Consider the following 13,279-nt stretch of genomic DNA (forward strand, 5'->3'; position numbering starts at 1 on the left):
TCATAAGTTGAGGACTACCTGTATGATCAAGCTCAGTTCTGGGTCAGAAAACAGCTGATGTGCCTCTTGCTAAGGAAATCAGAAGTTTCTTCCACATTCCAGACTGAGGCACTTGGCTAGCTCAGATATAGAACACAAGAGTAGTTGAGCTCCTGTTTCATCCCGGGATTGTTCACATGCAAGACGTAGAAGCTATGGTGGAACCTCTGACGGGAGCCTGAATCTTTATTTTATTTAACTGTGTCCATAGTCCACCTTCCCATAACCTATTCTGGCAATAAAAAGCCCAAATTTAAAAACGAGCTAAAAATCAAGTGCGCATCTAGCTTGGGGAAAAAACAGATTGGATCCTCTTCTTCGGCTGGTGGGTATCAGCACAGAGGACTTGGTGAGCCATCTTGTATAAATTGTGTTAATAAATGAGTAGCTTGTATTATTGCTTGGGATCGCTTGTTCCTTAGAACACCCAATTTTATTTGCTGGCCTTGTTTAGGCTTCTACATGCAGGATTTGCTCTCCTCTTCTGTTTCCATGACATTTGAAAGATCAGATGATTATTTCCCAACTAAGCTGTTGCGCAGTTCACACAGCAAAATTTCCCTTCTGCAAGAGCAGAGTTTCCATGGACCAGGAAGCTCTCTTCTCTGATCTGGAAGAAGCATGCTGGCTTATGGGCTCTGTTGCCTATTTTCCATGGGCCACAATCAGCAGGGGTGAAAACAATCCCATGAAAAGTCTTTGGCAGGATTGGAAGTGGAACGATGTTCTCCATGACACTGTATATAATAATAATAAAGTTGGAAGGGACCTTGGAGGTCACCTAGTCCAACCCCCTGCTCAGGCAGGAAACTCTACACCATTTCAGGCAAATGGCTGTCCAGTCTCTTCTTAAAAACTTCCAGTGTTGGAGCATTCACTACTTCTGGTTAATTGTTCTGTCAGGAAGTTTCTCCTTAGCTCTAAGTTGCTTCTCTCCTTGATCAGTTTCCATCCGTTGCTTCTCATCCTGCCTTCAGGCACCTTGGAGAATAGCTTGACTCCCTCTTCTTTGGGGCAGCCCCTGAGATATTGGAACACTGCTATCCTGTCCCCCCTCGTCCTTCTCTTCATTAAACTAGACATACCCAATTCCAGCAACCGTTCCTCATATGTTTTAGCCTCCAGTCCCCTGATCATCCTTGTTGCTCTTCTCTGCACTCTTTCCAGAGTCTCAGCATCTTTTTTACATCGTGGTGACCAAAACCAGACAACCACACTAATATTCACTGGTTGAAGAGGCAGTTGGTCCCTTGGAAGGTGCCCTTTTGAATCTGTATCCACTTCTTCATGAAAAGCAATAAGGGTGTTAATTGATAGTGTAGCAGACACTCTACTGGACATCATAAACTAACCAATTATGGGTACCTGGAAACCAGGGAAGGAGCCCAAAACCGTAACACAGCATTCTTCTAGGATCATAGCAGTAAAATATAATCCATTTGCTGGATGTCTACGAACATTAACAGGTAGGAAACACGTCTGCCACTATCACTTTATTTTCCATTCTTTTGTTCTTTAATAAGCTGGGGGGTTATTTGTTCATAAAGTTGTTTTTGTACAGCCATAGAATAGCATTGTATTTATGAAATATTACACAAATTGCACTTCAAATATGACGGCCTTGTTTCAGAAAAAAAGTAACAAAATAATATTATCGGGGGGGGGGGAGAGAAATCCTTTCAGATGTGAAATAACAAGTGTGCCGGCTGACCAAGTTAACTGCACATCATCCAGCTCCGTGAGCAAAATAAAGCATTTATAGAATTTCTTCTCTCACAGGTAAAATTTATAGAATATGACACAGGACAGTATATCCTTTTACAATACATAGTCTGCTTTTAAAATGTACACTCAGTATACTTATAAATTACTTTTAAAAATTTCCGTTTAAAAATAATTATATGCAGCCAATGTCCTTCCGAGTGGGGAGTACATTCACTTAATATCGCGGGGGGGGGGGGGAGCGGAGGTGGTCCACAAACTCTACGGATGCTAAGAAAAGATGGGAAAGGTCCTGGAAGACAGCAAGCAGGTAGAAGAAATCCAGGCAGGAATTTTTTGCTGCCTGACATTCAGAAAAAGTTCAAACGAAAGTCTCCCTTGGATATCGAGCCCTCCCCTTCAATGCTCCAGGACCAATTCCAAGGACGGAGCTTTTACGCTGGAAAAAAAGGGGGAAATTAGTCTCCAGGATGGCAGGCAAAGGGATTTCTCAGCACAAAAATCAATTGACACCTGGGGTGGGGAAGGGAAGAGGGAGAATCTGAAAAAAAGAAAGGCAGGAAAAGGTCTGGGTGTACACACGGCTGGGGGAAGAGTAAGGCTTGCATGGCAAAAGTGATATACGTGGTGAGGGGTTGGAGTGTGTGTGTGTTTGTGTGTGTGTGTTTGTGTGTGAAAGAGAGAAAGGAAGTGCTTTTTGGTAAAGAGGCAGCTTCAGGATCCATTCACTTAACAATGTCCTGCTTACCGAAGTCTTGACAGTTCCTTTCTTTGTTTACAAGAGCTCCTTGGAGTTACACAATCCCCTGTGTAGAATTTATGAGAAAAAAACCAACTTGCAGGTATTACAGCAATGCTTCTCAATCTCAGGAAGTTTTGGCTGGGGAATTCTGGGAATTAAAAGTCCACACATCTTAAAACTTCCTGAGGTTGAGAAACACTGAAGTAGGGGCTAAAGCTACTGGGCGCGTCACTGCGGGTTCCAAGAAAAAAAATAAGAGAAAGATCATCTTCACCAGGTTTGTAAAAGCATCTTTGTGATGCTTCCGGAATGGAGACACCTGAATGAAGGATTAGGCGAATGTTTTACAAAAGAGCTTGGTGTAAAATGCCTCACGTACACAAAAATCCCCCTAAACACTGCAAATGGAACTCGTATATTGAGCATTCTCTCTGCAAACGGTCCGTCAGGAAGATTTACTCTGCTCAGAAAGCCAACAAACCAACATTTAAACCTCAGTGGCCAAGAGCAAACAGGAATCCAACAACAGGTTTGAAGGAGAAAGTTTTGCTTTTCTGAAGTAGGAAAAAACACAAAAAGAGATTTTTCGGTGAACAGCTAGATCAGCACAGCAAACGCCATCTTCAGTCCCTGAAAGAACTGTTTGAAATCTCTAATAAGGCCTCTTTATAGTTAACACGACGTGTTATAGATATGGGGATTTCTCATGAGAGTTACGTTGCCGTTAAGTCAGAGTGCCAATTCTGACTTTTTTCGAGTTGGATGTTTAAAACAACTTTTGACGTGTGAAAAGCCAGTCCTGTCTGTACACTTAATAGGTCAAGAGCTCCAGCTTTGTATGGTGCCAGATTAAAACCGAAGTCAGTTGTCAGATGCAACTGGGATTCGGCCACAGGGTGCAGCAGACTTAGAGGCTCCGAGAGAAATGGATAAAATTCCTTCCAATTTTAGGACGGGAATGGTGTTTTTAAACCCTTAATAGCTGCAACACTCAGTCGATCAAACCTCTTAGATGGGAAGTGAGAAATATATTAGGATCAGCTTGTCGTTCAAACGATAAAGGTTGCGTGGTTTGTAAAGAGGATCACAATTGTCTCAGGTTTGATCATAACACGCTGTCCTTTTTCAACAAATGTAAAAAAAAACGATGGGGGTAGCAGAAGGGGTGGTCTCTGCAATCTAACTTGTCTGTTAACAAAAAGAAATCAGCGATGGGAAATGGGGCTTTCCAAAGACCTTCAAACAGACCACTCTGTTGTCCTCAAGGAGGGGCTCTTGTTGTGTAGTTGCAACATAGCCATTTTTTTCACAACATACAGGTGGAATGATCTAATGTCATACCGGTGCAAAACATGGCGACTGTTTATTGTTCCACTCTTGAGAAGATCCCGGAATTACTTCTAGTAACTCATTCCTCCTCCTCCTCCTCCTCCTCCTCCTCCTCCTCCTCCTCCTCCTCCTCCTCCTCCTCCTCCTCCTCCTCCTTTTCTGGCTTAAATGTCCCACATTAATAAAGTCCCACATTGTGGAAAAAGAAAACAAACATAAAAAGTTATATTTACATTGAACTTCAGTAACCATAATACTAACAAAGAGCTTCAAGTAGTCTCTCATTTTTTTTTTTTTAAAATTGAGCCTTGGTTTAATACTGATGTATAGCAAAGAAAGCGATGTTAAATCATGGGTTAGACTGATTGATTTGAACAGCAGCCTTTCTTTTGCTTGCATTTTGCTTAAGTAGCCTTTTCTCAGCTTGTCAAGAAACTTAAGAGCTTGCTCAGCTACCAGCATGGAATTGGGCCAGAGACACAATCAGAAAAGTAAACGGTTCTGTTCCCTAATACTTTCTTTTAGTCTTAAAGAGTCTGATTTTCTGCCCCAAGGGACAGGACCTACGTTGCGATTATGGCTACTGGAAATTCGGCACAAGATATTTGGCTTTGACCTACCTGGAATCAAACTGGCATTGGTTATTCTGACACCACCAACCAAAAAGTTTAAACCAAGAAAACTAGATAGATAAATAACTCTTGCTCACAACGGAGATGCACCTGATGGATCTAAGAAGTGATGGAGTGAAAATGAGCATTTCCCACATCTGACAATGCCACGGAGTGCATTATAAACAGCCCTGAACAAAGAGCGCAGTCTCCTTCTAAGAAGTTCATTGCTTCTCAATCCCAGTGCAAAAACCTAACCCCAAAGAGCTTGGACCAGTGGTGGGATTCAAATAGGTGAACAACCGGTTCTCTGTGTGGATGCCGCTTCTGGAAGTCCATCCTGGGCCTGGGCAACAAAAAATGAGCTACCGGTTCTGCCGAAGTGGTGCGAACCGGCTGAATCCCACCTCTGGCTGTGACCCTCAAGATCAAGAACATCTCTCTTGAATTCCGGCTGCCCTCCAGATGTTCTCAGCTGGCTGACACACATTCCCCCGGCCCATTAAAAAGGGGGCACGCCAAACCTGGTTCGCCCGCCATCATTCCCTCAGCTCTGCTGATTTCACTGCAAACTCCCAGCCTGACCCGCGGAGAAAGGACGGGAGTTCCGAAGGCTAAAGTCAGCCGAGGCCACAGCTGAACTTTCTCCTCCACTCATTCTAGATGGAAGAGGGAGGCTCCCCACTTCTCCACCGGCCGATGCAATGCTAGGATTCCAAGCCACAAACAGGGAGGAGATGCTGACTTGGGGGGGGGGGGGGACAGCAGCGGTCTTACAACGGAGTGGCAGCAGATGGCGCGGAAGTGGAGGGAAGATGCGATGGAGGAGATGCTTCCGCTTGGCTGGTCGCAGGCAACTCATACCATGAATTCGTTGTTTCCTAGCAGCACCAGTTGCTGAGGGCTCAGGTAATCAGCAGCATCGGGGTGACGCTTCCGGCCTGTCCCAGCAGACCCCTCTGGGAGTTCTTTGGCTTTGGGGGAGGGGATTTTCACATTCTTCAGCTTCTGCTTGCCTTTCTCCGGATTGAATGTCCCTCTGGTGGTGAACTGGGGCCTGTCCTCCAGGGCCTTGGCGTGTCCTGGCAATCTCTCCGGCGCCCCAGCGTCCCCAGAGGGAGCGGCTCGGTAGAAAGGCGATTTGGAATAGATTTGGAATCGTTTCCTGGTCACGTGAGGCAGGCAGGAGGAGGAGGGGGAGGAAGAAGGCGACAGGGATGGAGAAGGGAGGGAGGAATCCACTGAGTCCAAAGACTCCTGCTGCTTGCGCAGTTGCCTTCGAGACCTAGAGGTGCCGGTCGGGTCTGCCTTGATGGATCTTGCCGAGTTGAAGGTTACGCTTCTGCCTGGTAGGGAACAGAGGCAAGGGTTGCTCAAGAGCAGTGGTTCTCAACCTTTTTAATGCCGTGACCCCCAACTGGTCGTTAAGTCGAAGACTACTCAACCGGTTGTAAGTCGAGGACTACTCAACTGGTGCAGCACCGTTTGCAGAAGGGGACTTTTGGCGGGCTCAGCAGGGCAGAGACAGCCTGGACAATTCCTATTGGCTTTGAAAGCCAATAGAATTAGACTCTATTCAAGAGAGTCTATTCTATTGGCTTTCAAAAGCCAATAGAATAAAAGGGAGGAGCACAGCTAAGGAAAAGGGGGAAAAAATGGCGGACTGCGTGGTTTGGCGACCCCCGTGAAATGGTCGTTCGACCCCAAATGGGGTCCCGACCCACAGGTTGAGAACCACTGCTCAAGAAGCAGCAATAGGAATGCCCTGACAAAGAGACAACATTCCCTGGGAAAGTCCAAAGAAGCTCTCCTGATTCCCATCCACGGAATCAAGCATTGTGGCTTATTTACAGACTGCCGGGAGGGAGCATTTCTGACAAGAGTTTTCAGAATATAGCTTGCCCTACTCAGTTGGTTCGCATTTGATCAAGCCAGTGCAACGTTTTAACTGATTACTCTGAAACCTCCACTACCGAATAGTAAACCTCATGTGCTTAAGGAGGGTTCCTTTACGACACCTTGTCCAATCCATTTTATTTACCTGACTTGTCCGAAATGGCTCCTTCGGAATCGAAGTTCAGGTTTTCAGAACTGTCGGCAGTGCCGATCGAAGCTTCAGACTCCAGTGTTTCGTCGTCAGAGGCTCTAGGCTCCAGTGCCAGCATCTCAAAAGTTAGTTCTTCCCTGCAGGGATAAAATAGAAAATAAACGGAAAGAACTGGACAGAGGGGGGGAAAAACAGCAGCAGAAGGTAGGAAATAAAGGACTATTAAGCTCAGGAGTGGCCCTTGGTCCTCTCTGAGCTGGGTTGCTTTCTTGAAGACGTTTCATTACCCAAACTAGGTAACATCATCAGCGCTAGTCTCCACCTTGCCTAGTTTGGGACATGAAACGTCTGCAAGAAAACTACCAAGCTCAGAGAGCACCAAGGACCCTACAGTCCTTCTCCTCCTCCTCCTCCTCCTCTCCACAAACTCTAGTCCTGATGATGCTACCTAATTTGGAACATGAAACGTCTGCAAGAAAACAACCAAGCTCAGAGAGCACCAAGGACCCTACAGTCATCGTCGTCCTCCTCCTCCTCCTCTCCACAAACTCTAGTCCTGATGATGCTACTGTTGTGGTTCCAGCTAATGAAACATTCCAAAGAACTTCCAGGCATTGATTTTCCTAAAAGTCTTTTATTGTTACAAAATGTCGGCACAGGCACAACGGAGGGATGCTAGGATCTAAGTTCTCTTCCTCTGAGCAGTTAAATTATCAGCGTGTTCCCTCCCTAAATTAGCCCTCATATCTCACACTATCCAATTAGTGTGAAGGTCAAATGTTTTCTTCCTCTTTCTTTCCCGGCTTTACCCTCAACTTGCCCCTTCTGCTCTTTATTAACCCCTATTTACCAGACAATTCTGCATATTGTCAAAAGCAAGAATATACCATATTTGCAGCGTTGACAGCAACCTAGTTTGGGACATGAAACGTCTGCAAGAAAACAACCAAGTTCAGAGAGGACCAAGGACCCTACAATCTTCTTCTTCCTCCTCCTCCTCCACCACCACCACCTCCTCCTCCTCCATCTCCTTCTCTCCACAAACTCTAATCCTGATGATGCTACCTAGTTTGGGACATGAAACGTCTGCAAGAAAACCACCAAGCTCAGAGAGCACCAAGGACCCTACAGTCTTCCTCCTCCTCCTCTCCTCCTCCTCCTCCTCCTCTCCACAAACTCTAGTCCTGATGATGCTACCTAGTTTGGGACATAAAACATCTGCAAGAAAACAACCAAGCTCAGAGAGCACCAAGGACCCTACAGTCTTCTCCTCTTCCTCCTCCTCCTCCTCCTCTCCACAAACTCTAGTCCTGATGATGCTATCTAGTTTGGGACATGAAACGTCTGCAAGAAAACCACCAAGCTCAGACAGTTCTAAAGACCCCTCATCTCCACCCTGAGCTACAAATAGTCTCCTTTATTAAATATTAAGGTTGTGTTCGCAATATTCAATCTGCAGCCCAGCTAGATGCCTACGGGTTAAGCATTTCCTGAATTATAGCAGATGGACACCCCTACTTCACTGCTCCAGCTACGTACTTAGGCTTCATTGCTTGAGTTTCATTGGTCCAACTACTCAGACTCACTTCTCTTTCTGCAGGGTCTCTATTTGCTCTGCCAGCACCTTTTCTTCCTGTTGCATGGCTACTTGCTGCTGTTCGGTGACCTCCATCTCCATGGCCTCCTCGCTGCTCAGGGCCTCTTCGGGAGCATCCGCCATAGAGGGCAACCGGACTCCTGCTGGGGATGTAGGGCTCGGATAGTTGCCTCGACGTAGACGCCCTTTGCCCTATGCATAAATTAAGGCTAGTGAGGAACGTGCCTTTCCATCAGCTTTGAAATTAGAAAAACACATCCCCGGTATATGTATGAGACAACTAGCAAACAAACAATTTCTTCAGATGCCTAGCAGAGACAGATAGGATGGAAAGCAAGTATAAATTCAAGGACATGGGGACTATTTGGGGAGGTCCTCAAAAATATCTTTGATCTATAAGCCAGAGGTTAATTTCTATGGATTCACTTATAACAGAATATTTCAGCTTGCCAGCACCAAAAAGTGGTGCAAGGAAGGAAACTGGATTAAAGTATTCTAAAAAAAACCCAACACCTTGTTTATACCATCTTTTAGATTACTCCCTTCTAGGACATTGGAAATGGTGAAATGTACTGAATAGTATTTTAATTAAAGAATCTCTCTAGGCAGGAAAAAAATGGGGACAAAGAAAGCCATCAACAAAACACAGATAATCCTGCTGCTTATATTTTCCAGTGAAATTCTGTGAATAAACTAGCAGAAATGGATCACTGTGAATATGATCACTGTGAATATGAGAAGGCTCTGGACCCAGAGCCAAGAAATATATAAACGCTCTTTAGGTTCATCCAGCTTATCAAAAGCCAATGATTCATACATCTGTCCTGGGGTATATTGTAAAAAAAAATAAAATCAAAACTTTTAACCATACTTTCAGCAGCATCATGTTATGTAAATCAGGGGTTTTCCACCTTGGCAAATTTATGACATCATAAATGGACTTCAATTCCCAGAATTCCTTAGGCAGCATGGAATTCCTCAGAATCCCAACTTCCTCTGGGAGTTGAAGTCCACAAGTTGTAAAGTTGCCAAGGTTGGAGACCCCTGATGTAAATGACTCCAGGAATTATTAAATCAATTTTGAGGTTTCCCTTTCTGGCTAAATCATATGTTTTGGGATTGAAGTTTTTTTTTTTTTTAAATCACAGCTAAAGTCATATTCAGATTTTCCTTGTAGAACTTGAGGCTCTGATTAGATATTAGCAAAGTTGCTTTAATGCTAACATTAGGCCGGGCTTCTATGCTGTCTGACTCTAAAAAGGAATCTTTCTTCTATGCCAGTGATGGCGAACCTTTTAGAGACCGCGTGCCCAAACTGCAACCCAAAACCCACTTATGCATCGTCGGGTGCCGGGTGGGTGTGGCCCATTGGGTGGGCATGGTCCATTGGGTGGGCGTGGCTGCGGTGTAACAGCAGACTGGGTGGGACTAAAAAGTTCAATCAATCAATTCCAACTTTGCAAGATCTTTTTTTTCCCGCAAGAAGGTGAAATTGACTGATTGAGCCTTTTTTTTTTTTTTGCACACAGCGGCGGAGGCCTCAAGCAAAAAGGTTTTATAAAACCCAGCTGAAGGCCTAGGACTGGGGCGAAGGTGCGCGTGCCCACAGAGAGGGCTCTGAATGCCGCCTCTGGCACCCGTGCCATAGGTTCGCCACCACTGTTCTATGCTTTGTTTTGAAAATTCGAGCAAAGGCAGTCCTGGAAGATGACGTGTTTGTTTGCTGAAAATTGGAAAGGTTAGAAAGGGGGGGGAAAAAAAAAACATATATTGAATTCCTGTTGTGCTTCAAGAGATTGTCTGTGGTCTTAATATGTGAAATTGGTCTAGGCCAGAGGAAAGAATGAAGATATAGATAAAAGAATTGAGGAAAATAAAAGAGGATACAGGAATGAGCTCAACAGAAGAATTCAAGTGAACACGTTCGTGCCAAATTCGCATTAGCTTTTCAGTTTCTATAAAACTCTACCTCACTCTCTGCTTTACTTTAGTGGGGGGGGGGGGAAACAATACAGCAAAGACTCTCCTCTAAAGACATTTTCTGTGCCAAATATTACAGAAATCCACGTAAAAACTGATTCTCTTCTCTATTAAGGGTTACTTGTCTTCCCCCTAATCTGTCTAGGTGAAAATGGCCTTGTAGGCATTCCCTTTCGATGCCTTTTGTGGTCGCGAGACGTGGACGGCAGCCAAAGAGTTGGAAATAAAACACGCACGCACATACCACACACAGCGTTATATGAAATATGGGTGGTGGCCATGGAGCATGCAGAAGCACGGGGATGAATGGAGAGTTATGGTGTAAGGTCAGCGCGTTGCAATTCGGATACATACCGGGATCGAACTGCGGGTTATGCTCATAAATCTAACGGCAATTAGTACAGGCTTCTGGATTAGAGAGGACAGGAAAAGGAAAGGAAAGGAGCACGTTAGAGGGCACACGCCATCAGCTGACTCTGGGAGTGGCTGGGCATGGCGGGGCTGCAGCTGCTGGAAAGTGCAAAGGAGCTATAAGCCATTCTATGCTGCAAGAGAGGTGGAGAAGCATTGGCTGCAGCGATAGATGGACTCCCCGAGAGAGGGTGCCCGGTAGGCCCCACAGCCTCAGCCAGCTTTCAGCAATGCTCCCCTGGACCTCCTGTCATGAGGTCAACCAAGCCCCAATCTCCATGGACCCCGTTGGCCTGAGAGGAGGAACACGGAGGCTGTTTCTCAGCAGAGCAACTGCGTTTCAGGTCAGCAGCCTAGCTAAGAAGCATGCACATTGTTCTGCGCCTGATAAAATTTGTAAGCGGGGAGAGGAAATGATTTATTAGAGAGCTCAACAGGGGTCAGGGTGCAGCCTGCACACCATACTGCCACCCCAGAGTCTCCCACTGGCACGTGCGTGTGGAAGAGAGGAGAATGGAAGCCTTTTCTTAAAGCAGTCTCAGATGAGAATACGGTGAGAGTTAGGGGAACAGGGACTAATCGTGGAGAAAAGCCAATTACACACAAGCTAGAGTGGTTTGAATTCACCAAAGATATTTGGGAAATTAAAAAAAAAAAAAAGCTCTCTCAAGAACCATGAGTTACCTGTTCAAAGTAACAACAGAGTGATACCTGTACCTCTGAAGACTCAGATATTAGTGCTTAAGCCACACTTTTAACTTCTGCATTAGACTAAATCACATATTAAAAGAACTTGAGATGTGCAAGGAGTTAGAAAGACGGGGAAGGAAAGGTTACAGGGAAGAGAAGAGAGAGAGAGAAAGACAGCTGTTTTAGTTATTATCCACACCCAAGTCAGTTAAATCTCACACAGAGATTCACAGTTCCAGAATCAAGGCCGTTAAGCTAGGATGGTATCAGGAGAGACAAACACAGCTGATCTTCCAATATTGCTGTGAACAATTAATGTGAGATAGAAAACAGGGAAGGTCAGAGGACGGAGTCTCCATTTCTTCGTGATCTGGCATTCGGCCAGCTGGTCGGTCAGCCCTGCCCCTTACCATGGACCTGCGGATCAAGGATAGCCGGCTCTTTGCTTTGTTCTCTGCAAACTCAAGGCTGCTGATATCCTTGAGACGGGCCCGGTATTTGTTCATCTGTTCTATAACAATCAACTCTACGCAACTGAAAGAGAAAAATCGTCAAGAGGGAAAGTTATGGCTTGAGGACCAGAATCTAAGCCAGTGGTTCTCAACCTTTTTAATGCCGTGACCCCCAACCGGTCATAAGTCGAGGACTACTCAACCGGTCGTTAAGTCGAGGACTACTCAACTGGTGCAGCACCGTTTGCAGAATGGGACTTTTGGCGGGCTCAGCAGGGCAGAGACAGCCTGGACAATTCCTATTGGCTTTTGAAAGCCAAGAGAATTAGACTCTATTCAAGAGAGTCTATTCTATTGGCTTTCAAAAGCCAATAGAATAAAAGGGAGTAGCACAGCTAAGGAAAAGGGGGGGGGAAATGGCGGACTGCGTTGTTTGGCGACCCCCGTGAAATGGTCGTTCGACCCCAAATGGGGTCCCGACCCACAGGTTGAGAACCACTGAGCTAAGCGATGAAGAGCATTTGGAAGCTGCAGCTGGGGCTGAGTGGAGCAGCGCGGGTAGTTTTAAGGCCCCCCCCAAGAATGGCCCCTGTGGCACCACGGCACTGTTTACCAATCTGTGTCCGGGTGCAATTCAAGGTGTTGGGGATCACCTTTAAAGCCTTTTGTGGGCACGGGTCCAAGTTACTTGAGGGACCGTCTCACCCCACTGGGATTGGCCTGTCCCACTGGTGTCGGCAGAGGAGGCCTGCTTTGGGAACTCATCAGCCCAATTATTTTGACTGGCAGGGTCCAGGAGGAAGGCCTTCTCTGCTGTGGCTTCTGCCCTCTGGAACATCTTGCCCCCCCCATGTGAGGTTGGCCCCAATCCTCCTATCCTTTTGTAAGGGCCCAAAGACCTGGCTGTGCCAATCGCCTTGGGGCCCCAGTGGGGGAACAGCGCAATGGAGGTGGTTGATTGAGTAATAACAGATCCCATCTGCCCCCCCCTCCCCACGTGTCTTTGGTTTTAAGGTTTGGTTTTAACATTTTATATTTTAACTTAGATGTAACCGTAAGTTGCCCAGAGTTACCCTATGGTAAGATGGGCGGCAAATAAATAAACATTGCTGTATACAACCTAGACATGAATACAAAGATCTTTCTTTCTTGAATCAATCTGTGCATGCCACTTTTTCTTCTGGAATTTTCATTTTTATAAAACATCCCTTCCCAAACTACGGGAGTGACCTCCGTGGAGTTGAATTGGTCATGGCAGGCAACAAGTCGTTTATTTTATTTATTTTTTTTAAATTACCTGATGGTTTTACTGACATCCTGAGCGCTCTGCAGAGGGTCAGTGGTGTCCGGACAACGGAGGATACAGGGAGCAAACACAATGGCCAGAGCATTAGCTGACATCCGATTAGTGTCTTCTTGTAGAGCTATCCTAAACAGCATCAAAACAGAACGGCAATGAAACTTTAACTACAGACGCTTGTGACAACCCTCACTTGTTGCGAGGTGGGACAAACCCCTAGAGTAGAACCTAAGAATTGACGCAGGGGTCAAAGAAAAGAAACAAGGTGGACATCAACAGGCAGAGTGAGGCAATGGCCGATGCTGGGGACAACGACAACAACAACAATAATAATAAAGTTGGAAGAGATCATCTAATCC

General features: G+C 45.6%; 1 protein-coding gene across 11 annotated transcripts in view; it reads right to left on the reverse strand.

Annotated features, from left to right (window-relative positions):
* Window positions 1-1,517: 1,517 nt before the first annotated feature.
* Window positions 1,518-13,279, reverse strand: part of MYO9A (myosin IXA) — a 100,241-nt gene continuing 88,479 nt past the window's right edge. For 10 of the 11 annotated variants that reach the window (XM_039339567.1, XM_039339566.1, XM_039339569.1 and 7 more), the window contains 5 exons: window positions 12,918-13,049; window positions 11,579-11,702; window positions 8,077-8,279; window positions 6,485-6,627; window positions 4,116-5,789 (listed from right to left, as the gene is read on the reverse strand). In XM_039339567.1, coding sequence (XP_039195501.1) covers window positions 5,302-5,789; window positions 6,485-6,627; window positions 8,077-8,279; window positions 11,579-11,702; window positions 12,918-13,049 — 1,090 coding nt within the window. In that variant the 3' untranslated portion in view covers window positions 4,116-5,301. Of the gene's footprint in view, window positions 2,201-4,115; window positions 5,790-6,484; window positions 6,628-8,076; window positions 8,280-11,578; window positions 11,703-12,917; window positions 13,050-13,279 lie in introns of those variants that run through there. The other variant, XR_005556264.1, reaches the window with a different exon arrangement.

This window comes from Crotalus tigris, unplaced genomic scaffold, assembly GCF_016545835.1.
Source record: "Crotalus tigris isolate CLP2741 ecotype Arizona unplaced genomic scaffold, ASM1654583v1 scf7180000017735.2152567, whole genome shotgun sequence".
Classification (NCBI taxonomy): Eukaryota; Metazoa; Chordata; class Lepidosauria; order Squamata; family Viperidae; genus Crotalus; species Crotalus tigris.